Here is a 23,397-nt window from a genome sequence, read left to right as displayed (position 1 = left end):
AGTTACCCATTAATGTTCTCTTGTCCGAAGGAGATAAAAAAATAGCCAAGTGTGTACCAGTGATGCTTTAGGTAACATCTTTTGACAGGATCTCACTAGTTTGGAGTACTAGGTACCAATGTAGGCTGTAAAATGCCCTTTGAAGGTTCCTTGGAAAAGACTTTGAAAAGGGCCTGTAAGGTTTTCTTCCGCTGAAGTAGAGATTTGAATAAGGAAGCTCCATTTCTTTCTCCTATTTCTCCAGTACTGTTCTTTTGAAGACTCTCTGGTGGCATACGGAGTATTAGTATTTTTAAATAGGTTTTTATTATGTTGTCAGGTTTTGGTTTTCACCCCGAGTTTGTCCAGATTCCTCATAGCTTGATGGTTTACCTAACAAGAGTATTTCAGAAGAAGCAGCTTCCCTGTTTGGTGTCTTAGAAGCGCAGGGTTTGTCCACAAATGTGATCATATCAGATGAAAACACATCTGTCTGTCCAGTTGATGTGGACAAGGGCACGTCATTTAAGTTTTCTCTGTACCTGCTGCCCCAGGGAAGGAATGTAGTTACACGTATATTCTTTGGTGCAACTGTTTTTTTTTTGCTACTAGTCACAATAAATCACATGGTCCGGTTTTTCATTTCAGACAAATTTAACGTTGCTGACGTGGGCTGGCATCCTCTGTTGCTTGGTATGGAGTGGATCTGCTCAGCAAGGTAAATCACTTGACTTCACTGCTTAATGTTGCTTAAAAACTACATTAATTTAGCAATTACTTAGGATAATAAATATGCTAGATGGGTTCCAATAGCAACATGTCACTCATGTCTCTTATTAATAACCTGTCTGTAGTTAGAGCTTAGTTTATGGGACCAGTATGAAGCAAACTAAAATTATATTACTGTCAGTGCTTTGTTATAAATAAAGTGACCTATCTGTGTTCTTTCATAGGTGGAAGTGACTGCATAAAAGCCAATGCAAAATCATGTGGGGAATGTATACAGGCAGGACCAAACTGTGGTTGGTGTAAAAAAACAGTGAGTATTACACAATTCCTTTCATGGTTTGCTTGTTTTTCCCTTGGTTTCAAATTTAAATAATTACTTTAAATGAATAGAAATGCCTATTTTTGTCAGTAATAGTAATCAAATCCCTATTTGTACTTAGAAATTCAGAACCCTGATTTTCCCAGTGTCCTGGGTTGAGTATAAGTTTTCACAGTGTGTTTACCTTTCTATTTCTATGTGTTAAGTGTTTGAAGACTTTACAGGCCATTTCACAGCTGTTTAAAATGGTTCCAGCATGCTGTCTGTCTGGACAAATTTAAATATATTCTTTTAGTGACATTAGAGTAAGAGGTAAATTAGGACAGACATAGGTGGAGTAGAGGAAGAAAGCTGAGGTTTGTTTTTGACAGGAAGATGTTCGCATTTTTGTACATTGGTAGAGTTGGTGTGTGACTGGTTGGTGAGGATGGGTTTATTATGGTTGTTAAAGAGAACTGGGAAATGTTCCCGTTTCATCTATAAGATGTCGATGTGTCTTTACTCACATGCAGTGCTTGCTTACTATCCCTCCAATCAGTCTGTGTGCTTTAGGTGTTTCTAGTAAACTGACCTGGCTTGAAAATTTGGCCTTAAGCAGCCAGATTTATTGGAGGCTTTTGTCAGCTTCTCATCAGGAACTGACACGCTGTAAGATATATTTATTTACATGTTTGTTTTGAGGGGAGGGAAATATGAGATTGGCGATCCTCAGTTAGAAACCATATTTATTTGTATTTCAGATTAGAGCTTTTTTGTATGTTTGAGGGAATGGTGATTTGTGCTCAGAACAAGGCTGGGTGTGGTTTGGTTTAGAAGGTTTTGTTGTTGTTGCTTTTTTCTTTTTCTTGCTAGCAGGTCTTACTTTTGGAATGAGTTTCCTCCAATAAAAAAGGAATTGTTGCCTGTCTTTCCCCTGCTCTGTCAGTGTACCTCTTTTGTTCTGTTGTGGAGTACTGAGATGCTCTTATATAATCTCTAATTAGAGCCTTTCAGAAAAAAAAATAGTTAAAGAGGGGGGTAGTTGGAAGTAGGCTGTGCCAGTAAGTTCATATCATTGTCAGCTGCATGAAGATGTGAGCTCTTCCCATCAGCTGTAACTTCCAGAGTAGCTGATTCACAGAGATGCCCTTCTTCTGCCAGAGATGACGCTGGAAATATATCTATTGTCTTTCATCTTGCTGACATCTTTTACACAGATTAGCATTCATAGATGCAAACTCCTGCATTAAGCTGCAGTCACTGATGCATTGAGTAAAATGTGAACTGTTGTGTTTTATTATTGTTTGTTGGTTTTTTTTTAAGGATGAAATAATTGTTTAAAAAAAAATAAAAGTGTTGTTGTGTGTAGAATATAACTGATATCACTGATTGCAGAGCTGTAAAAGTAATGCTTATTTGTTCATGTTTTGTAGGACTTTCTGCAAGAAGGAGAACCAACATCTGCCCGATGTGACGACTTGGCAGCACTGAAGAGTAAAGGCTGCCCTGAGCAAGATATAGAAAATCCCAGAGGTAGCAAACGGGTGCTTGAAGATAGAGAAGTAACAAATCGTAAGATAGGTGCTGCAGAGAAGCTGAAACCAGAGGCCATTACACAGATCCAGCCACAGAAATTAGTACTGCAACTAAGAGTCGGTAAGGATGGTTTCATTCCTGTTTTTACTTGATTTTTCTGCCACCACCACAATTGCATTTTATGTATTGGATGTGTAATCATTTTGTTTCAGAAATGATTGTTGTTCAGATAAAGTGACTAAGAGCAGAACTATTCAGGTTAACCCCAGGTGTTGAGATACTTTGAATACTGACAGATTTTTATAAAAGATAAGCTACGTTTTTTTATCTCTTGTTCCCAATATATCTTCTGAGGAAACCGATACAGATCATAAGTATGTCTGTGTGGTTCCGTAGATGTATCAAAAAGATTAGATTCTTCTGTTTTCAGTAATATGCAGTTGATTTTCTGCAGTGCCACTTCTTGGAATGGATGTGGAGGAGCATGCAAAAGCTTAGAGAGATTGTGAGAGCGCATCCTATTCCTTGAAGGATTCCTACTGTCCAAAGTCTGCATGTCTGAGCTGAATGGTTTTGCAGTATGCAGCAAGATTTTCAGGTTGCTGTGTAAAATAGGTTCCAGGGGCTAAAGAGGTGGACACAGAACTGAATTAATGAAAACAGAGCAGTCATGTACCATTTCAAGACTTTAAAGAGAGATTTTAGTCAAATGAGGAGCAGGGAACAAGTCCTGTAGTTCATACGGTGCTTGAACATAGTGGTGACTATTCTTAAGGAGTGTTCCTAGGTGCTGTTAAGGTGTCCAGAAAATACCTTGCATTTACCCGGAAGAAGAGCCTATACATGGAGATAGCTGCTCGTAGGGGGCTACTGTAATAAATGCAAGATGATCTGAGGCAGCTTAGCATAATGAGAAGGAAAGAAAAAGAAGGAACATTAGTTCTTTTGTGGTCTTGGTTTATCTCTGTTTAGTTCTAGATACCCTTTCAGCTTCAGGAAGCTAAATAATCATCACCCTGTTGACACAATGCTTGGCAAGACACATGAGGGACCTGGGCAACCAAAACCTAATGGCCCAAAAGCTCAGCACTCATTTTACAGTCACTTATTTTGGTCACAACAAGTTCTCTGATTAGAGACTGTGTTCATACAGAGGGGATGTTTGTTTTCTGTGCAGGCTCTTTTAAACTGTAGCTAAGGAAAATCTACATTTATTGTTTTCTTCTGTTTTTTTAACCAAACATGCTGTGTAGCTGCCAGATCCATGCATTCATCTCCTTTACCCATCCTATTTTCCTTAATATTAAGCAAATATTTGCTAACTATTGAGCAGACTTCCCCAGCAGCAGAATCCCTATTTAACTTCAGTGACTAAAGGATGGCGTGGAAAAGAAGACATAATTGCATTCCTTATTTCATATACAATAGGCAAGAGAATTATTTTCCATTTAACTTGAGGGCAATTCTGCACTGTCTTCCAACATCAGAGCGGGACACGTGCTTCTGTTGGCAAAGCTCCGGGCCTGGGCTTCCAATTGCAACGGACAGTAACAAATTGTCTCACTGCTATTTCTATATTCTCAGTGTATACTTGATGCAGAGTAACTTTAAATATTCTACCCAGAACTGTTGTGTTGTTGTTCTTTTTTTTTTTTTAATAAACCTATTTTAACACTGTCATTCCTAAACCAAACCCTTAGAATTCCTGCAGTCATCCTGGATGCAAATAGACATGGAAAAATTGTGTTCCTAGATCTTACAGGAGCCTTGTTAAAATCATAGCAAGAATTAAGATTTTAAAATGCAGTAAAAAGGCTCCATTTTTGTCAGGCTGGTATCCTCCATGGGGAGCTGAAATGCCATAGATGTGTGGTATTGGGCATCTGAAAGAAATGCTTGGTGAATTTTTTTCATTGTAATTTGATGTAAATCATATCAATTAACAGAGAAGAAAAAAAAATCACCATTAATTAGTTCAAAACCTCCATCAATATCGTTAAGAATTGACTTCAAAAGACATTTTTCCTGCCAGTTGTGCTGCTTGTGGAATTTGTAATGGCTTCTGTTTGTTGTTTAATCTGCAAAACAGGGGAACCGCAAACATTTTCATTAAAATTTAAGAGAGCTGAAGATTACCCCATCGACCTTTATTATCTTATGGACCTCTCCTACTCTATGAAAGATGATTTAGAGAATGTGAAAAGCCTTGGAACAGCTCTGATGCGCGAGATGGAAAAAATAACCTCAGACTTTCGAATTGGTAAGAAAGATGTTACTGAAATGTTTCCTTCCTGATGTTTTTCACACGGTTATGTGTGGAGAGTGACTTTGTTTTAAACTAGCAGTATTGTGACAGAATAAAATCTATTGAGCAACGTGGAGATACGTGGTGGAGAAGGTAGAATGTGAACACATATGAGAAGTGTTTCTGGCGTCAGATCATCTGTTCTGAATTTGCATTCTGTAAATAAGAGATCTACGTTCTTCAGCTCACAGAGTTCTTTTCATTTTTTCATAGGATTTGGTTCTTTTGTGGAAAAAACTGTGATGCCGTATATAAGTACAACACCAGCCAAACTCAGAAATCCTTGTACAGGCGACCAGAACTGTACGAGTCCATTTAGCTATAAAAACGTGCTAAGTCTTACTAGTGAAGGAAATAAGTTCAACGAGCTTGTAGGTAAACAGCACATTTCTGGGAATCTGGATTCTCCTGAAGGTGGATTTGATGCAATAATGCAAGTTGCTGTTTGTGGGGTATGTATTGGTTTTCTTAAAGCCGGATGTTCTAATTGTAGCTCAGTTAAATGAAATAGAACAATAATACAGCTCTAGTGTTTGTGGTGGTTGGCCTGATGTTTCACTTTGTCCTGCTTTTGCTTGCAATGTCAGGTACGTTAAGCAGACTGCATGAATACATTGACCTGTTGTGTGTAGACATGTAGTGAATGGATGAAACCAGCACGTGTGAAGAAGGTCACAGGTTGTGTTCACAGAAGATGAATGCATTCCAATATTGATGTTTTTAAAAGTTTCTGTAAAAGAAAAGACAAATTCTGCTCACATCTGTGTGGAGCTGTGAATTGGCAATTATGCCCCAATTATTTCAGTGTTTTATGCTACTTCTAGCTCGGGTTTCAGAGTAGCTTAAAGAATGGCAATTTCTACCAGCTTCTTAGATGTTGTGTGTTTTCAGAGTTCTCATCCAGATCACTGCTGCCTTTCACATTTCTGATCTGGCAGACAGTTCTATGTTCCTGTGCAAAATGAACTCCCCAAAAATGCTCTCCAAGGTTACTCTTTGTCACTGTATTGTTACAGTGTTGATCAACGGTGTAAGGACTTTCTGAAGCAATCCAGATTCTTGTTTTAAAAGAGCAGAGGATGCCCATTGCCTTTGGTGGAAATGCTACGGCAAATATTTTAGAGCACACAGTTAAATATAAGCACTTGGAATGTTTGAGTGAATTGTATAATTTCCAGGATGATGCCTTTATTGTGTGGCTTCTCCTATGTTCACTCTTTATTTTATCATGCACTTACCTCTTCAGTGTTGGTCCATGTTGCTAAAAAAGAGTGGTACAAAGTACCTGAAATGGTGGTGGTTGTTTTTTTTCTTCAGGACCAGATTGGATGGAGAAATGTTACGAGGCTGTTGGTGTTTTCCACGGATGCTGGATTCCACTTTGCAGGAGATGGTAAACTTGGTGGAATTGTTTTACCAAATGATGGGAAATGTCACCTGGAAAACAACATGTACACAATGAGCCACTATTACGTAAGTCTTTACTTTGTCTTCAGGAAAATGAATATTTTCTGGTGCTTAACTCAAAAGGAATAAAATCATTTAAGTCAACTGGCATATTTTCTGAATGCTGTGTCTTCTCAAATTTACCCTTTTGCCTCTGTGTTAAACCAAGCGACTTCTGCATGAGAAAAGCAGAACTGCAAGTGTTAATGTTGTTGTAGTTGGAAAACTTAAGGAACTGTCAGCTTTCATTTGTTGTGGTTAATAACTGGTCATCCACTGGCAAACTGCAGTGCTGGCCCTGTCCTGCTATTTCATCCCTTCACTATTATTTCTGCTTAGAAGTATCTCTACTGCTTCCCAGTTGTACACAGTGTCATATTTATCTTCATTTTCTCTAGGACCCAAATGATAGAATCACCTGTAATTTATCTCTGTTCACAAGGGTTGGCTTTTTTATTTGTTTTATTTCATTTTGAAGTCTGTTAGGCATTTTGAGTCATTTGAGCATAAGCTTTCACTGGTTGAGTATGCTGCTCTTAATTCTGCACTAATTGCTAATTGACATCCACTTGAAATCTTACAGTGCCAAATTTATGGTAAGTAGGTTAGCAATGTGGCCACTCTGGTTTACTGAAAGGTGCAAAGAGAAACATTTGCTTGAATGGGGTAAACACAGCAAGCGTTACGAAGTTTGCATGTTTGTGTATTCCTGAATTTAAGAGTTTTTTCAATGACAGCTTAAAATTGATTCAGTTTTATTCAACGTTTTCTTTTTGAAACAGTACCTGAAGTGGTTTTCATGGTATTAATCAAATACCTTTTCACAAATGCATGGAAAAATATAGAAGGTAACTTTGTGAGAATATTGAAGTTAGGAACTGGAGTGTCAGTGTCAGGGAATACAACAGCATTTCTGTTGTCCCTTCTGAACTCTGCTCCTTTCCTGGGGTGTACATGGGATCTTTTCAATGGATACTGGCTTGCAGGGGTGGCTTTGATTTAGAGCTATAAGATAAGCTGGCTAGTCTGGAAGTCTTATGAACGCTTCTAAAATGATTTTGTGTCTATAATGTCAAAACATTGACAATTATTTTCTACTGAGTATCATAACTTTGTTTCATTTATTTATTTTTAATTTAAACAGGATTACCCCTCTATTGCTCATCTGGTACAGAAGCTTAGTGAGAACAATATTCAGACCATTTTTGCTGTTACTGAGGAGTTTCAGGCAGTTTATAAGGTAAGGATATATAATGCATTTTCTGATCTCTGAACTTCTTTCCCCTCAAGAGACTGACAGCTAAGAGGCTGACTTAGGTCTGGACTAAATTTATTGGAGTTGCTTGAAATTAAAACAAGTATGGATGGAAGTGATCACAGAACCAGCATTTGCTATTCATGTTTTTATTATTAAGGTTTTCCCCTTCTCCCCACTTGTTCAAAGTGGTGCTGTGTGTGTATGTAATTTCCAAGGAGAAAATGGATCTTGTACTTCTTAAGAAAAGAATCCTCCTTGACTTTCTTAATAAGCAAAAGGGGCTGGAGAATGTATTTGCAGTGCTACTTTATGAGTGTTTTTACAGCCAGATAGCTTAGGAAGGTGTAGCTGCTTATGAAGGAACACATTTTGTTCTTTGTGATCTGTTTATATTCCTCATGGTTAAAATTAACTAAACTGCCGCATATGATTATGAAATAGGAAATGGCTGTGTGAAGGAGATGCATTTTTTCCCCCTTTCAAATTTTATGGTTTTTTTTTCCCTCTGGAAATCATAAATTATGTGCCCATCCCCAGAAGCGCTGTGCTTCTTTTTTAAGATCACGAAGATAATTTTTGCAAGAGAATATCTTTATTCTGTTGCAGTAACATGAATGTCTTAACTGCCAAATTAAATAAAGTGCAGAAGAGAAAGGTGAATATTTCCAGCAGTGCTTGGTGTGATCTCAAAAATCTGACAACACTTCAGCCTTATTTTTTAAGTAATACATTCACCACACACATCTCCAGTGCAATTTATACTTGGATTGTTAGCAAGGCTGTAATTTTCCTTTTACTTTCATAAATGTTTACAGGAACTGAAAAACCTGATACCTAAATCAGCAGTGGGAACGTTGTCTTCCAATTCCAGCAATGTCATTCAATTGATCATAGATGCATACAATGTAAGTTCAAGTCTTGTTTGCGTGGCATTTGTTTTCCTTGTTTCTAAGTTGTCATTAATTTTTTCCAAGGTGGATTTTAATTTTTCTACAAAATAGGAGGTTGGTATTGTGAAGGATAAATATGAAACCACATCAGACAGTCGGACATGGGCAATGGAGATTAGATGGCTACAGAGATTCACCATTAAAGTTACTTAAAACAAAAATAGAAAGAAAAGAAGTTATCATTTTTTTCCCTTAAAAAAACAAGGCACAAACAAACCTGTTTCTTTAGAGCCTTCAGATTTTTACCTACCTTTCTTCCATATTGAGGAGCAGAGAGCCACCTTGCACTCTCTTGACTCCAAGAAAAATGTTTGTTTCTGTCACCATCAGTGGCTCCTACATTTGGACCCAGAATATTTTCCTCCTAGCTGTGCTGTACCAACAAGCACCATTCCTGCTTTGGAGCACACAGCACAGGAGTCTCCCAGTGCTCACATGTAGCAAGGTCGAGGTGTGATAAGGGGTCACCTGGCATGGCCATGGGCAACCCTGAACTGGGCTTTCTGGGCACCCCGGCACTGCCCAGCCCCAAAGGTGTCTCTGCTGGGCACAGGTAGACTCCACTGCATTTCCCGCTGCCCACATCACACTTGAGGGGGAGCATCGTGCTTTCTGTTGTGTTCAGAGCCAGAGCCAGCTCATGTTGCCCCATAAGAGCCACTGGGCACAACACACATCAGGACTGGGAGCAGGTCTGAACACCTCTTCTACTCATTTTCCCACATGTCCTGCACTTCCCAGTGTATAGATGGCTCTGCATCTGTAGGAGAGTCATTGAACTGCCTTGCTCAGAATGTCCTGGATTTTTCCATCAAAATGCTTTTGCGACTCCATTCTAAGTTAGCTAATAACTACTGGTTTAGTCCCTTTCCTCAGAGGTGATCCTGGAAAACAGTAAGCTACCAAAAGGAGTGACAATCAGTTATAAATCGTACTGCAAGAATGGAGTGAATGACACACAGGAAGATGGAAGAAAATGTTCCAACATTTCAATAGGAGATGAGGTAATTAACAATGCACGTGCTACTCTCTAATTTCATGTAAGATCTCTGATGCTTATTGTTTTCTTTACTGAAAAGTTCCTTTTAATAATGTGACAATCCATTTATTTTTGTTTGCAGGTTAGATTTGAGATTAATGTAACAGCGAATGAATGTCCAAAGAAGGGACAAAATGAAACAATTAAAATTAAACCCTTGGGATTCACTGAAGAAGTGGAAATTGGTCTCCAGTTCATCTGTGAATGTATGTGTCAAAGTGAAGGAGAACCTAACAGCCCTGCCTGCCACGATGGAAACGGGACATTTGAATGTGGTGCATGCAGGTGGGTGAACAGACAGCTTATTTATCTTGGCAGAAGGGAAATATGAACTATACTTTTGCTTCCTTAATTGAAGGTTAATTGAGTTTAATAGTTTTCGGGTGAAAGAACAAGAATTATTGTTGCAGCCCTGTTCCCTGTAGGGCATTTTGACATATCTCATATATGCAAATAATCTGTGCTAGAAGTCATGGTATTAGATTGATACTGTCGTACAAGTCAGGATTAGAATTCAGCCTTGATTTAATCCTCTAAAGGATATAGGCCTTAAGGCTTTTTTATTAGTTCCCACATTTAAAAGTCTGTGTTTATAGCAGAGAAAATTAACGATTATTTCGTGATATTTCTGCAAATGCTCTTATTGGTTTAATTTTATCTTTCTAACGTAAGCCTACTGATTTCAAGAAGTTTGTGATAGGAGCTCCTATCACTAATAGGACCAGTAGCACCAAATGCTTCCAAGAAGGGAAAAGTAAAAAGAGCAACCTTTTATTCTGGATGACTTATCTCCCCCTTGCTCTCTTTTCCTTGCTTTATTTATAACTTTGGGGGCCTTATTACAATACTTGTTGAAATTGCATATGTCTGTAAATCTTTAGGAATACATGTAATTATTTGCATAATTACGCTTTTGGAACTTCCATTATTTCCCATTATACTGCATTTTCTGGAGTTAAATGCCAGCAGGAGAGTAGTTGAATATCAACTTAGTAAGTCCAGGTTTAAGCTGTTTTTTCCCAAGAAACCAACAGCAAAAATGAGAAGCATTTCTTTTTGGAAACCCTTGAGACGTGAGTGGTAAGAGCTGAATGCAATTAAATATTCCCTAGGAAAATAGGATCCAGGACTTCAGGGAGCTGTACTGCATGGTTCCTGCTCAGTAAACTGCATCTATAAATAAATAAAAATATAAAAACAAAAGTTATAAATCTTGCTCTTAAAACTTTGTGACTGTTGATTAAAAATAATGAATTCTGGCTTACAGGACTTTGAGTTTAGAGCAGTCTTCCTGGTGAGGCTGATGACAGTAGCTAAGTGAGTACTCGAAAGACTGAGCTCCTTAATATTAAGTAAGCTGAGGAATAAGCTACATGAGACCTTACACAATAGATAAACTGCTTAATTTTGCAGTTATTTTTTATTTTCTCTTTAAATAATGGAAGCAGCTTCTCCCATCGTTGTCCATAGAGAGAGTTATTAAACTTAGCATTGCTGTTACTAGTGACACTGTGATTTGTTGCAAGGGTAAAAGCTCCAGGTAAGAATAGCGTTCTGCTTTTGCAACAACAGCAGTTTTGTGATGGAAGCATCATCTCCGATTGTCTTTTTGACAGCAGCTTGTCAATAACTGAACAAGAATAACCTCCATTTGTTCCTCAGCGTTTCAGCCTTGACAATGAGAATGCTGAATCCCAAAGGTCCCAGCTGAATTTGCTGGTGCTCAGTAGCCCTGAAGATCAGCTGCTCCCCTGCCTAATTGCTGTTCTTGAGACATTTCTTTCACTGAAAGTTGGCATCAGCTACGTTGAGCAGTTATTGTCACTTAAAAGTAGTTATTGTTCTGTCACACTAGAGAGGGATTAATAGTGGTTCTGTGACAATCTAGCTAGGGGTGGTGACACTTTTTCTCACCTGAAAAAAGTTATCAATATAAGATCATCTTCATCCAGCTAAATCCAGTAGCTTCGAGAGCTGTTTTATCTGCCCGGAGAGGTTGTGGATTTTCACACTTTCAGAAATGTTGTTACCTTGCAGATGTAACGAAGGACGTATCGGAAGACTTTGTGAATGTAGTACAGATGAAGTGAATAGCGAGGATATGGATGCTTACTGCAGAAGGGAGAATAGTACAGAAATATGCAGCAACAATGGAGAATGCATTTGTGGACAGTGCGTATGCAAGAAAAGAGAAAACACCAATGAAGTGTATTCCGGCAAATATTGTGAATGTGATAATTTCAACTGCGATCGATCAAACGGTTTGATCTGTGGAGGTGAGAAACTACTTCAGACTTTTCTGTAAGAAAACTGGCCAGTAGTTTACAAATCCATCAACTGCAGCCTTTTAAGTAGTTGTACTTAGCTTAAAAATACGTAGCTACGTGATAACAGAGATAATATGAAGAGTTTCAGTGGTTGAAAATACCTGCCTATTAATAAAACAGGTCTTTGCGGTCATGAGCATGGAGCGTGCTTATATACACATTTCATCTTCCTTGAATCACAGCTCCAAGAAGGATGTAAACTAAATTTGACTTCTGCTGTTTATTACAGAATTACCCTCAGATATTATAGTTAAGAATGCTGAGACAACTGTCCTGACATTATAAAGTTATACTGGCTCAGTGTAATCACTGCGTCAATAAAAAGAGATAATGACCTCAGCTTACTTGTAATAGTGCTTGAACTGGTGCTTGACAAGATACCAGTGAGATGCTATCTTGAGACTATTCTGAAAGGTGAGTGAAGCTTAGAACGTGCAAGACCCAGGGAGACACTTTTAGTGCTTGAAACAGGACCCTAAATGGCAGTTAATTCTGAGATCAAAAGCAATTTATACAATCCTTTAGCACCTAAGGTTTAAGTTAATGTTGATGCACGTATTTTTGTCCTTTAACTTAGTCTCCTTTGTATGTTGAAGTATTCAATGAGTATATAACTACTACTTCAGTTTTGACTGTGATCTGAAAATAAAACAAAAAAGCCACTAAGCCTTAAGTGAATTAAGAGAATACCTTGTCTGCCTGATTTACGCCTGTTGCTCATCAGCTGTCCAAAGGATAGGAGCGATGGTGGTGTTGTCCTAAGATATGTGGTGACAGACGAACGTTGACCTAAAGGCTTCATTTTCTGTAGAGTTGGAGAGATGTGTAGCCACAGAGCTTTCCATCCAAACTGCCCTGCTGGGGATGCAGGTTGCAGCAGCTGCATGAGGTTCTAGGATGACAAAGGACTTTCTTTTTTCTGTGATATGAAGTCTAAGATCTTTTTAGATCTTACTTTATAAGTTTATGTAAGGATAGATGCACTGAACGCTGCTGTCTCTGAACCTACAGCATTTTCAGCTGAAGCAATACTGTGATGCTCTCTGCCCATGAGGTATTGCCATCACTTTATGCTGTTCTTGATCAACTGTCCCAAATTTGGTTATTTCATTTATGAAAGGAAATCAAATGTAGGAAAATGGGAAAAGGAGGGAAAGCTCTGTAAGTAGAGTTTCTTTCAAGGAATTAAAACTTAGTCTGTAGCTCTTTTGCTTTGTTAGTGTCTTTCTTCTTTGCCCATCAGGTTTTTCTTTTCCCTGTGTCTATCCTAAGATGGCAAACTTTTTTTTCTTACTGTCATAAATGTGTTTAACGTTACACTTCATTTCACTGAGATATCTTTTCAATGCACAGGAAATGGTATCTGCAAATGCAGAGTGTGTGAGTGCTTCCCCAACTTCACTGGCAGTGCTTGTGATTGCTCTTTGGATACCACTCCGTGCCTGGCAGCAAACGGACAGATCTGCAATGGGAGAGGAACTTGCGAATGCGGTACTTGTAATTGTACAGATCCCAAATTCCAAGGCCCCACATGTGAGATGTGTCAGACTTGCCTTGGTGTCTGCGCAGAGCATAAGTAAGTAACTAGAAAGCCAGACCCCAGCTTATGTTTGTTTGGCTTTGTGTTACTGAGTTATGCTGAATTTAGAAAATGAAGCTCTTGGTACTGTGCTCCTTCCTGTCCTGAAACATAGGAATATCATGTCATCCCTTTAGATAATGGAAGTTGTTGGGTGAGGATCAAGAAATACAAAATAAACAGTGTTTTGATTGCTCCCAGATAGGTTATTTATCCCTTAAATTCTTTGCTTGCTGTTTTTTTGTTATGCACTGAAATGTGTGTGCTGTTAGATCCATTTTACCCATTTGGATTGATTTGATTGTCCTGGACAGATTACAGAGTAGCCTTCGTGTATGGTTCCCAACAACCAACTTTATGCAGAGCTGAAGAAAGTGTGGGCCCTAATGCAGCAGATGAAGTCCCATCATCTTCACCTTTTGAAATTCACATAGCAGAAATAAGCACAAGTATCTGCTCTTTCCAGAGGAGTTAAAATTTCAGCCAACCTCTTTTTTAGGACTTCTTTCTACTGAAAGAATGCTATTGTGCTGTTATTATTTAATAGATTATTGAATTATTGATTATTCTTGACAGGCAAAAACTAAGCCCTGATGTGTGAGAGCCAATGAAATTTGCATCCCTGTCTTAGGAAATCCAGGTTTTTAGAAGTGTAGGATTTTCTGCATACAGAGTTTTGAATTAAGTTTCTGATTGGTGGCTGCGCTGATCCCTGCATGAAGGCTTCTCTCAGCTGCTATAAAGCTCCCAATTAGTCTGCTTTTTTCAGTGATGCATTCAGAGTGATAACTTATCATAAAGCTCCTCACCCAGTTAGTCTTTTTTAACCCGGTATCTCAGATAGTGTTTTGTTGTAAACCACCTGTTCCTACGCTCGCTTGTCTGCAAGTGTTCATTTTCCTGGTGGAAATGTTGACAAAGTTTTAGATATCATTCCTTTTAGATGTTTAGTTCTTCTGGGTTGGTTGGTTGTTTTTTTCCCCTCCCTGCCCCCAAAGCTTGTGAGTCATTTAGTTACACAGGAATTTGGTGAAGCAGGTCTTAGTTCATCTAAAGGTACTTCAATGTTCTGACTGGTAAGAAGTCATGTCCTTATTTTTTTTCAGGCTTTCATGTCATTGTTTGTTGGTTGTTTTTCTCCTTTACATTTCTTTACATTAAATGCTAGAAAGCTGTTGTGAATGTATGAGAAAGCATTGTTTCTGATTATTTATTTCCACAGGGACTGTGTTCAGTGCAGAGCTTTTGATAAGGGAGAAAAAAAGGAAACATGTTCTCAGGAATGCATGCATTTTAACATGACACGGGTAGAAAGTCGAGACAAACTGCCACAGCCCGGCCAGCCCGATCCTCTGTCTCACTGCAAAGAAAAGGACGTTGATGACTGCTGGTTCTACTTCACGTACTCTGTCAATTCAAATGGTGAAGCCAATGTCCATGTGGTAGAGACACCAGGTAGGAAACTTAATGATGCCTTCTTTTCCTTCATCTTCATTCTCACAGATGTTGCATACTACCAAGTAGCACTGGTTGTTTTGTTGGAGTTGCATTAAGAAACAGTATCTGTTCCTTGCATGAGAGTTCAGATACCCAGAGCTGAAGCAGCATTTTAAAGATCTGTCTCTCTAGGTCTGTTTTTTCTAAGCTTTCAGCTGACAGAAACAAGTTTGGTTTTTTCTTTGTTTGTTTTTTGAAGTCAATCGGATGCATAAGTTTGTTTTTTGTGTATTTTATATTTCTGTTTGGTACCTTTGGGTTTGTATTACCTGTCCTGTAGCAACTTGTAAATATCTGAATTTTGCTTCCTGTTTTTTGACTGCGCTTAATACTGCAGGTTAGAAGTAGTTGTGCATGTGGATTTTTGTTGTCGGTTTTTATTTTTAACAAAAGGGAACCAGTCTTGAACACAAAAGGGAAAAAAAAAACACTCAGATTTTTATAAGCCTTATACAAAGTATAAGCCTTATTTGCATTAGTTGATAGGCTTAGAATTCCTCAAGGAATTTTTGGATCTGATCAGTTGAATGATCATCTCTTCATACCCACCAGTGGTTAAATTCTGAGTTGAATAGCACTTCCAGTAAAGAATGTTTCAAATTCTCTAGAAATGTATTCTAAAGCATAGAGGAAGATCTTGAGCCCCATACAGGACAAGTCAACATACAGTCAGTATGTACAGAACCTGGCCTTTTCTTCCCGGTATGTTGCCTTAGATAAGAGCCGAACCAAGCCTTCTTGCAGCAGCAGGAGGCATCATGATTTTGTATGAGGTGTGGGCGCTAGAGGAACAAGCTCTGATCTGGCAGAGCTGGGTTTGGTGGAGCAGATGTTCATCCCTTACTCATTCCCAAAGAATCCCTGCCCTATCTCTTCTCACTTCTCTCACCCCTACAGCAGCATCTACCGAGATTAGGAATCCACAGTTTGTATGGAATCAATGTTCATATGGACATAGGAGTATCAGGCATTCTCTTTGCTTGTGATACCTTCAGTTGCTGCCTTGAACTCTACAGAAGCCCTTTATCAGTTCATGACTATTGAAAGTTTTTCTTAAATTGGGTTAATTTTGAGGTTATTTTTGCCAATTTGCCATAAGTTAATGCATTTTTTTAACTGTATTATTATTTTCAAACATTCATTCATTTTTAGCATGCAGTGTTTTTACCCAAAGATGTGGGTTTGGTTTTTTTTTTTTTTACATTCTGCAGAGATGAGAAAATATCCTGAAAAAAAATTGTCCCATAGAAGTAAAGTGTTAATAGGTAAATATATAGAAATAAGTAATAGAAGTAATCTGAGATAAAAATGAGGATCACCCTTTCCTTATAGTGCGTTTAATATATAATGCATATCCATAGAGGCTGTTGACTGACAAACTAGACATTTATCCCTCTTGCACCATCTTTGATTTAGAGCTCCTGCATGCTTAAAATACAACTGCTAGTTATTTTATCCAAATCCTCTAATTGAATTTCTTAAGAGGTTAGCGGTGTGTTGATTTCATCATCAGAATATTGATTATTCTATTGCTGAGACTAAACCAAAAATTGGAAGGACAAAAAATCCGGAACGTTCCCAAGATGTGCTGTTCCAAACTTGTGTAATGTGACATGGAAGCAGTATTAGCATTTCTCAGATGTTTGAGATAATGGCTTCAGTACAGAATGAACATCTTAAAAGCATCTGAATAGTCTTTGCCTTCACCATTTGGTGAAATTGTGTTTCTCTTGTTTTGTACCCTAGAATGCCCCAGTGGCCCGGACATCATACCCATAGTAGCTGGCGTGGTTGCTGGAATTGTTCTTATTGGACTCGCATTGTTACTGATTTGGAAACTACTGATGATCATTCATGACAGAAGAGAATTTGCTAAATTTGAAAAGGAGAAGATGAATGCCAAGTGGGATACGGTAAGCTGGGAGGCTTTTATGCCTATAGAAGCTATGGCAGCTGGTAGGAATAGATTTCTTTCATTCCCTTCATGTTTCAGATTTATTTCTCCATAGGACAGGAATTTCTCCCAGTTCCTCCTTTTTATTTCAGTTTTTCCATAGGGCAGGAATACAGAGGTATCCTTATTTTAAGCTGACGTGAAACAGGTGTAAGTTGTTAATAATAACTAACTTAATAAATAAATAAAACAGACCTCTTCAAGAAGTACATCGTGACTTAGAAAAGTGAGTAGTAGTAACTTCAGTTGGAATAAAATTTCAGAGAGGAAATTCCACGACAGATTTTGTAAGTGGTCACACAATGATTGCTGCTGGTTTGTTGAAATCTTCTCAACCTCCTGTCAACAAAAAAGTATGTAAGAAAAGTGAGCCTTTGGTCCATAGGCTTAGGGTTTCTTTTGGGTTTCTGCTCTGGGAAAATGTGGGCATCTGCTAATTGCCATTTACACCAGATGAGAAGAATTTTAATCTCTTAGGAAATCCTTTTATTTATGATGATGAAAAAAATGTTACTAACGCTTTTCTTTACATATACGTAGCATGACTTTTTGGGGTGATACTTGAGAATGTTACTTTTTTTCCTGTTGAATTATTTGAAATTGACCATTTCTTTTACTTCAGCAAGAAAACCCAATATACAAGAGTCCTATTAACAATTTCAAGAACCCAAACTATGGACGTAAAGCTGGTCTCTAAGTCTCAGTTTGTATCTTCTTTCATTTTCTTCCTTTTGTTTCCTTTGCATGTCACTTCAAACTCACTGTGTGTCACAGTCAGTTAATCACAAATTGAGTCTTGCACAGTTTATTTACTGCTGCTTTGGTTCTGGGGTTTTAAAGAATGCAATTTGAACATCTAACTTGTTTTGACAGGATTGCTTACTTACTAATACCACAGGTACTGGCTTACAAAACTATTCTACAAGAGATTTCTTTTTATTTTCATGAACTGCTTGTGCATAAATACGTGGGTATATAACAGAACAGTAGTTAGGGCTTACGAAGCTTTCTGGGTTGTGAAGAAAAACAGAAGTTTAGGGAAGGATTTATCTTCTACTCCCTCAAATCAGCAGTCAGTTTGCTTGAAGCTGGTCTGTTTTCAAACCTAGTTTAGATGTTCCTGAGATATCCCAGCTTGTCAATATCAATATTTTGCTTTTGTTTGTTTGTTTTTACTAGAATAACTCTGGGAACATTCAGAATAGCCTCACAGGGTGGTTTTTTTAACTGCTTTGGCTTATCAACATAGAACTATTCTATATTTGGAGTGTGAAATGCATGTGCTCTGCTGCTTTGGTAATTAAATGAGCATTTCATTCTTCCAATTCCTATTTCTGTTGCAACTGGTAGTATCAGCCCTTGCAGGTCAGTCAGCTTAGGGCCTCCCTTAGAAAAGAACATTCACACGAGAGCAGAACATGTTCTTGTGCCATCCAGATGTATTTTACCTCAGTTTCTGAGTCCTGTCTAAACCTTGCCAGAGTCCCTAATTTCTGTTTGGAACTGCTAACTTCAGTTCTCTTCATGCCCGACAAGAAACAGCAGCATCTCAAAGACCAAGATGGTAAACCAGAAGTGACAGATACCCTACATAGCCTTTGCTATTGCTTTCCTGAATGCTTTAGGGGGAATCCTCCTTCCCTGGGACACCCAGTTGCTGGTGAAGGAGACAGGGATGATTAGTGGGGAAGTGGATGTCAAATGAATGTTGAGGGGTAAGAAATATGGAATGAAGGGAGGAAGTAGGATCTGAGAAAGTAGGGAAGGCAGCGCATTCCCTTTAAATATCAAAGGGTTCAGGAGCCAGTGGAAAAGAAGGAGCTATCTCTATAATTTCATTCTTTCTGCTATCTCCCTTTTTCAGCATTGTGCTTATGAGATTTTGTAAAGAGAAAATGAGTGGAGAAAATAGGAATTGAAAGTTATTTAAGTTCTTACCTGTGCTCACCATGACAACATTTCCATATACTTAGCCTAGCATTCTGAGTTCTAGCCTGATAAATACACTTTCCTTTTCTCTTTACAGTCATTTCACTTTTCAGTGTATCCCAAATTGGTGGTAACAAGTGTTTGTTATGCTTGCCACACCGACCACGTTCACCTTCTTTCCATTTTTTCTTCTCTGTGCTTATTTTGGAGAGGAAATTGAGTTGTTGCTCCTTTCTAACATTTCATGCAGTCAATCTGTTTGAGTCTCTGTTGCCATCTTTTGTGCTGCTCACTGAGTTGTGTATTTTCTGTCTCGTGCAGAACAAGCATGTAACAAACCACATGGCGTGTAATTTCCATTCTTTGGTCTCATTCTCTGCTCTGTGACTCTCCCAGGATTTGATGTCCTCAGTGTTGCCATTTCTCCTCAATATTTACTGATTGCTAAAAGCTTTCCCCTCCATCTTTGGTTAATGGAAAGACTGAATTCTGCCTTTTTGTTTCAATCACTGTGAAGATTAAGAGGAACATGACAGAGTGTGGGTCTTCAAGTATGATTTTATCCTTGCTCGTATTCATAGAAACAGCTGAACTTCAGAAAGAGAGAGAGGGAAGCGTTTTCAGTTCTGTCTGGCACAGAAAGCATTGGCACAGTGTGTTGGCCTAAGGAAGAAAAAGGAGAAAATCCTCCTTTATCCAATAACTGAGATTTTCTGAGGGTTTAAAATTGGCATTAAGAGTATTTTTGCAATAGTATGCTAAAGGTTTTCTTCCACCCGTCACAGGGTGACGCCCTCTGCTGTCTGCATTGCCCCTCAAGCTTGGCCCTTGCTTTACCCTCTGACTCAATTGCTGTATTTACAGACTGACAGATGCCTGTCTCACGTTACTGTAAAATAATGAACAACAGTCATCAGATTATAGAACATCACAATGAATTAGAGTAAAATGGGGACTAAAACAAATAAAAATATTTATGAGAGCTGAAAGCAGTAAGAACCAGCTCGGCACTCTTGAGCACTGTATTTGGGTGACTTTAAGTATTCTGGGCAGCAGTTCCTTAGAGTGACTTAGGACTTGAACCCATTAGTAAGGTAGGTAGTGCAGGTGACTGTAAATCCATGGAGGGGAATCCTATGTTGTAAGCTCATCTTGATTCAACACCAGGCAAAACTTTTTACCTCTAACAGCCCAGTCTAGTTAAAAATGAATGCAGTTATAAGAACATCACCCTTATTCTCTGATAAAGGTACTTGTATAAATTCCTCTGTCTTTATTCCAGCGTACTTTGCTCTATTTTGTATATAGTTATTGTTTGTTGGTTTTTACTGTTCCATCTTGTTGCCTAAGTGTGCGTGATGTTTTCATTTATTAGGGCTTATGGCAGAAGTGGTTTTCCTAACTTTGCATGCTTAAATCAATGCATTTTCTGCACTGGCGTAAAGGAAATGGGTATACCTAAAAAGCAGTAATATTTATCTAAGCAACTTTGGGGTACCATATTGTAGCCACCAGTTAAAAGTACAGAATGCTGCTAACCTCTGAAAGTTTGTTCTGTGCCCCAGGGAGGGGAGGGGGCTGGATGGGGTGCGGGCTGTGTTAGTCTGGTGGGTGTTCATGTGCTACTTCCATCTTAGTTCTAATAATAAGCTCTAGCTCCATCTCTTCTCTCTAAGCCAAGGTTGAGATGCAGTGCTTGAGTATGGCTGGTGAGGCCAGTGCTGGCAGTGCCTGCCTCACAGAAGTATTTGGATGCCTCAGTAACAGGCAGTAGAGCCACACAGGCTGCTCAGCTATCAAATGTGAGGTTGAGCTGAACAGTTTTGGCTGTGCTGACTGAATCTCCGTTATTTGTAATGGGACCTGGGACACTCAGCTGATATGGGGAGATGCCTCGTTGAGTGCCTTATCCTGTGACCTCAATTTCACTGTGCATTTCTGAGAGTTCTTGCAAGCGTAGGTACAAGTATGCAGGAAGGAAAGAACATTTATGCTTCATATCATTTCTTCTCTTGAAAAAGTATTATACTTACAGTCACATTTGGAAAACTGATTCCAAATTGGACATTAATTGGACAATCTGCACCCTGCAAATGTCCAGGTTTTACTGCTAATCTTTGGACTGACAACTGACTGAAGTTCTCTCTCTTTTGTAAATAAAAAATGCCAACTTACACCTCACTGTTCATGCTGGGGGTGTTGAAGGTTGAAAGCACAGTGTAACAAGTGTTATACCGTGCCTTGCTGTTGAAAAGCTCTGTGTGTATTTTCTAGTTTGCATATGATACAGCCTATTAAGCTTACAGATTTTCTCTGCACTATAGATTTTACTGTTTTTTATGGGGGGAAGTCTGTGTTAAAACTTATATAGAAAACAGTCAATGTAACAATGCCAATCATTTAAACATAATGATGGGAGCTCTCATCCCTCACTGTTGGATTCTTTTTTTCCCTCCAGTTTCATCTACATGTTACTACTGCAAAGTCTTTGAATAACAATATTCTGCAGAGGGTGTGCAAGAAATTTTGCCTTGATAGTTGATCAGGCTGAGAGTAGCTGCAGCGTTGTTTGTCCATGATAAGAAATACTTTCCCTCCACTCCCCCTCCCTCTCCAAACTAGTAGATGATGATTTCTATCCAAGAGAGCATTGCCTGGGATCTGATGGAAGAGTCTTCCGCCATTAGAAGTTTCAGCCCAAGTAGTTTTTTCCTTGCCTTGTCACCACGTTGCACATCCTGTGGTATTTGTAGTTATTTCAGCTTTGTGACCCTAGGAAAAAAAACAGATGTGCCTAATCTCTAAAAATCACGTACATTTATAGGGGCTTCGGGTTCCTTACAAACAAAGGGATTACTCAAAGCACACATTGTACATGATGCAACCCGTTTTATGTATAAATATTAATGGCTTGATTTTGACACTTTACAGAACACCTCCTCTGTGCCATCTGATCTTAAGTGCTGTGTGTAGAACAATAAAAATCTACTTGAAAACCTGCTTTATTAAAGCAATAAGTTTCCACCAGACACAGATTGTTCCACACCCTAAGCCAGACTATCAGAAATGAAAGAAAGAAAATGATATCCTGAGCTGGGGGAAGAGGCAGAAGGAGCAGGATTTCCTTTGATTGACTGCAGGAAAATAATAGTAATAATAATAACCTGAAATATTTTAAATGCAGTGTAATTGAATGGAGTAGGATTGAATTATGGTGCAGTAAGGCATCTTAGTTGAGAGGAATTTCAAAGGAAGAGATACTCCCCTACTGCTGATGAAGGCCAGGTGTGGTTCTGGCCTGGGCTGTACTTAGGATGACACCTGCTCTGCGCTAAACTTCCTCAGGTATTATTTGTACATGCACTGAAGAGTTTCATGTTGGTAAATAACATTCATTAAGCTTGAAGCTCAGCTGCGGTAAGAGCACAGAACTGGAGGTCTGGGCTGCATTGGCAGAATTCTTGCAATAGCTCTTCCTTCGAATGAGATTCATTTCTTCTTTTAGAGTTTAAGCTATTCATCCTGGGTGTGCGAGGATGTGCCATAAATGGAGTAAGGCTTACTAAGATTTGCACCACTACAGCAATCTTTCAGATTTTCGTACATACTGGGAGAGAGGAGGGAACCTACAGGAATAAAAGGAGAATTACAAGTGCTAATTTCAACACTGAATATCGAATATATATGTTTTAGATGGTACAGACCTTTCCTCTCTGTTTCAAGAATCAAATTATAATATGAAATATGCTACTGAAATGTTACATATAGCACAATGCGGTCTTTGAACAGTCATTGTTTCAAATGGTATTGTTTGCAGTTCTGTTCTTTAAAATCCAGGTAGGGCTGCAGGGTAGAACTGTCTGCTCAGCCTGAGATAGGTTTGAGGTACAGCAGTGTTAAAAGCAATCTGCAACATGAACTGTGTAGGATCGTGCCTAACGCTTTGCTTTGTTAGCTGAGCATGCCTTTAAGTTGCTAGAGGGACAACTAGCTTTACTTAAGCTGTTTGTGAACAAACAAAACGTTAATGAGTAATTTGTTAAACTAATGTTCATGCTTGTTAAAAGCGCTGCTTTTTTTCACATCTTTGAATGTTAATACAAATATCTTTCTTTTTCTAGGGTGAAAATCCTATTTACAAGAGTGCAGTGACAACTGTGGTCAATCCTAAATATGAGGGAAAATGAACACTGCTTGTATACCTTCACGACACTGTATGCAGCATAGCAATTTTTGTAGTCACAGTAAGATAGATTTAGGGCAAACTGCAGTGATTTTACTAATTCATTACATATAGGTTTGTTTTCCTGTTCAGGTTTTGAGAATGTACCATATGTAATTTTTTTTTTAATGTTTATTTTTAATTTCTTTTGCAAATAAAAATCAGTGCCAGGGGTCTGACAAAAAAAAAAACACAAAAAGAAAACTTGAGACTGTGTAGCCTAGTCAGCTAAGGTCACATGGTGCCTTTTGGACCTTTTCCACTCCCGTGCTGTGAATCCCGATCTTCTACAGGGTGTTATAGTGCTTTGACAAGACTGGGAGGGAACTGGTTAAAGCAATCAGTGTGA

The 23,397-nt window shown here is 38.6% G+C and overlaps 1 protein-coding gene across 1 annotated transcript; it reads left to right on the top strand.

The window, feature by feature from the left end:
• Positions 1-625: 625 nt before the first annotated feature.
• On the top strand, positions 626-23,013 carry ITGB1 (integrin subunit beta 1; the record flags this gene model as incomplete). Its single annotated transcript, NM_001323203.1, is given in 15 exon segments — positions 626-697; positions 933-1,018; positions 2,440-2,662; positions 4,632-4,802; positions 5,061-5,299; positions 6,165-6,320; positions 7,438-7,533; positions 8,367-8,456; positions 9,365-9,505; positions 9,623-9,825; positions 11,578-11,816; positions 13,221-13,443; positions 14,669-14,901; positions 16,690-16,856; positions 22,948-23,013. Coding segments are annotated over 15 exon segments (2,405 nt in total), but the record flags the coding sequence as incomplete, so codon positions are not given.
• Between the last annotated feature and the right edge of the window lie 384 nt (positions 23,014-23,397).

This window comes from Coturnix japonica, chromosome 2, assembly GCF_054131305.1.
Source record: "Coturnix japonica strain WE chromosome 2, WE-NBRP24, whole genome shotgun sequence".
NCBI classification, from domain to species: domain Eukaryota; kingdom Metazoa; phylum Chordata; class Aves; order Galliformes; family Phasianidae; genus Coturnix; species Coturnix japonica.
This window is presented reverse-complemented; position numbering and strand designations above follow the sequence as displayed.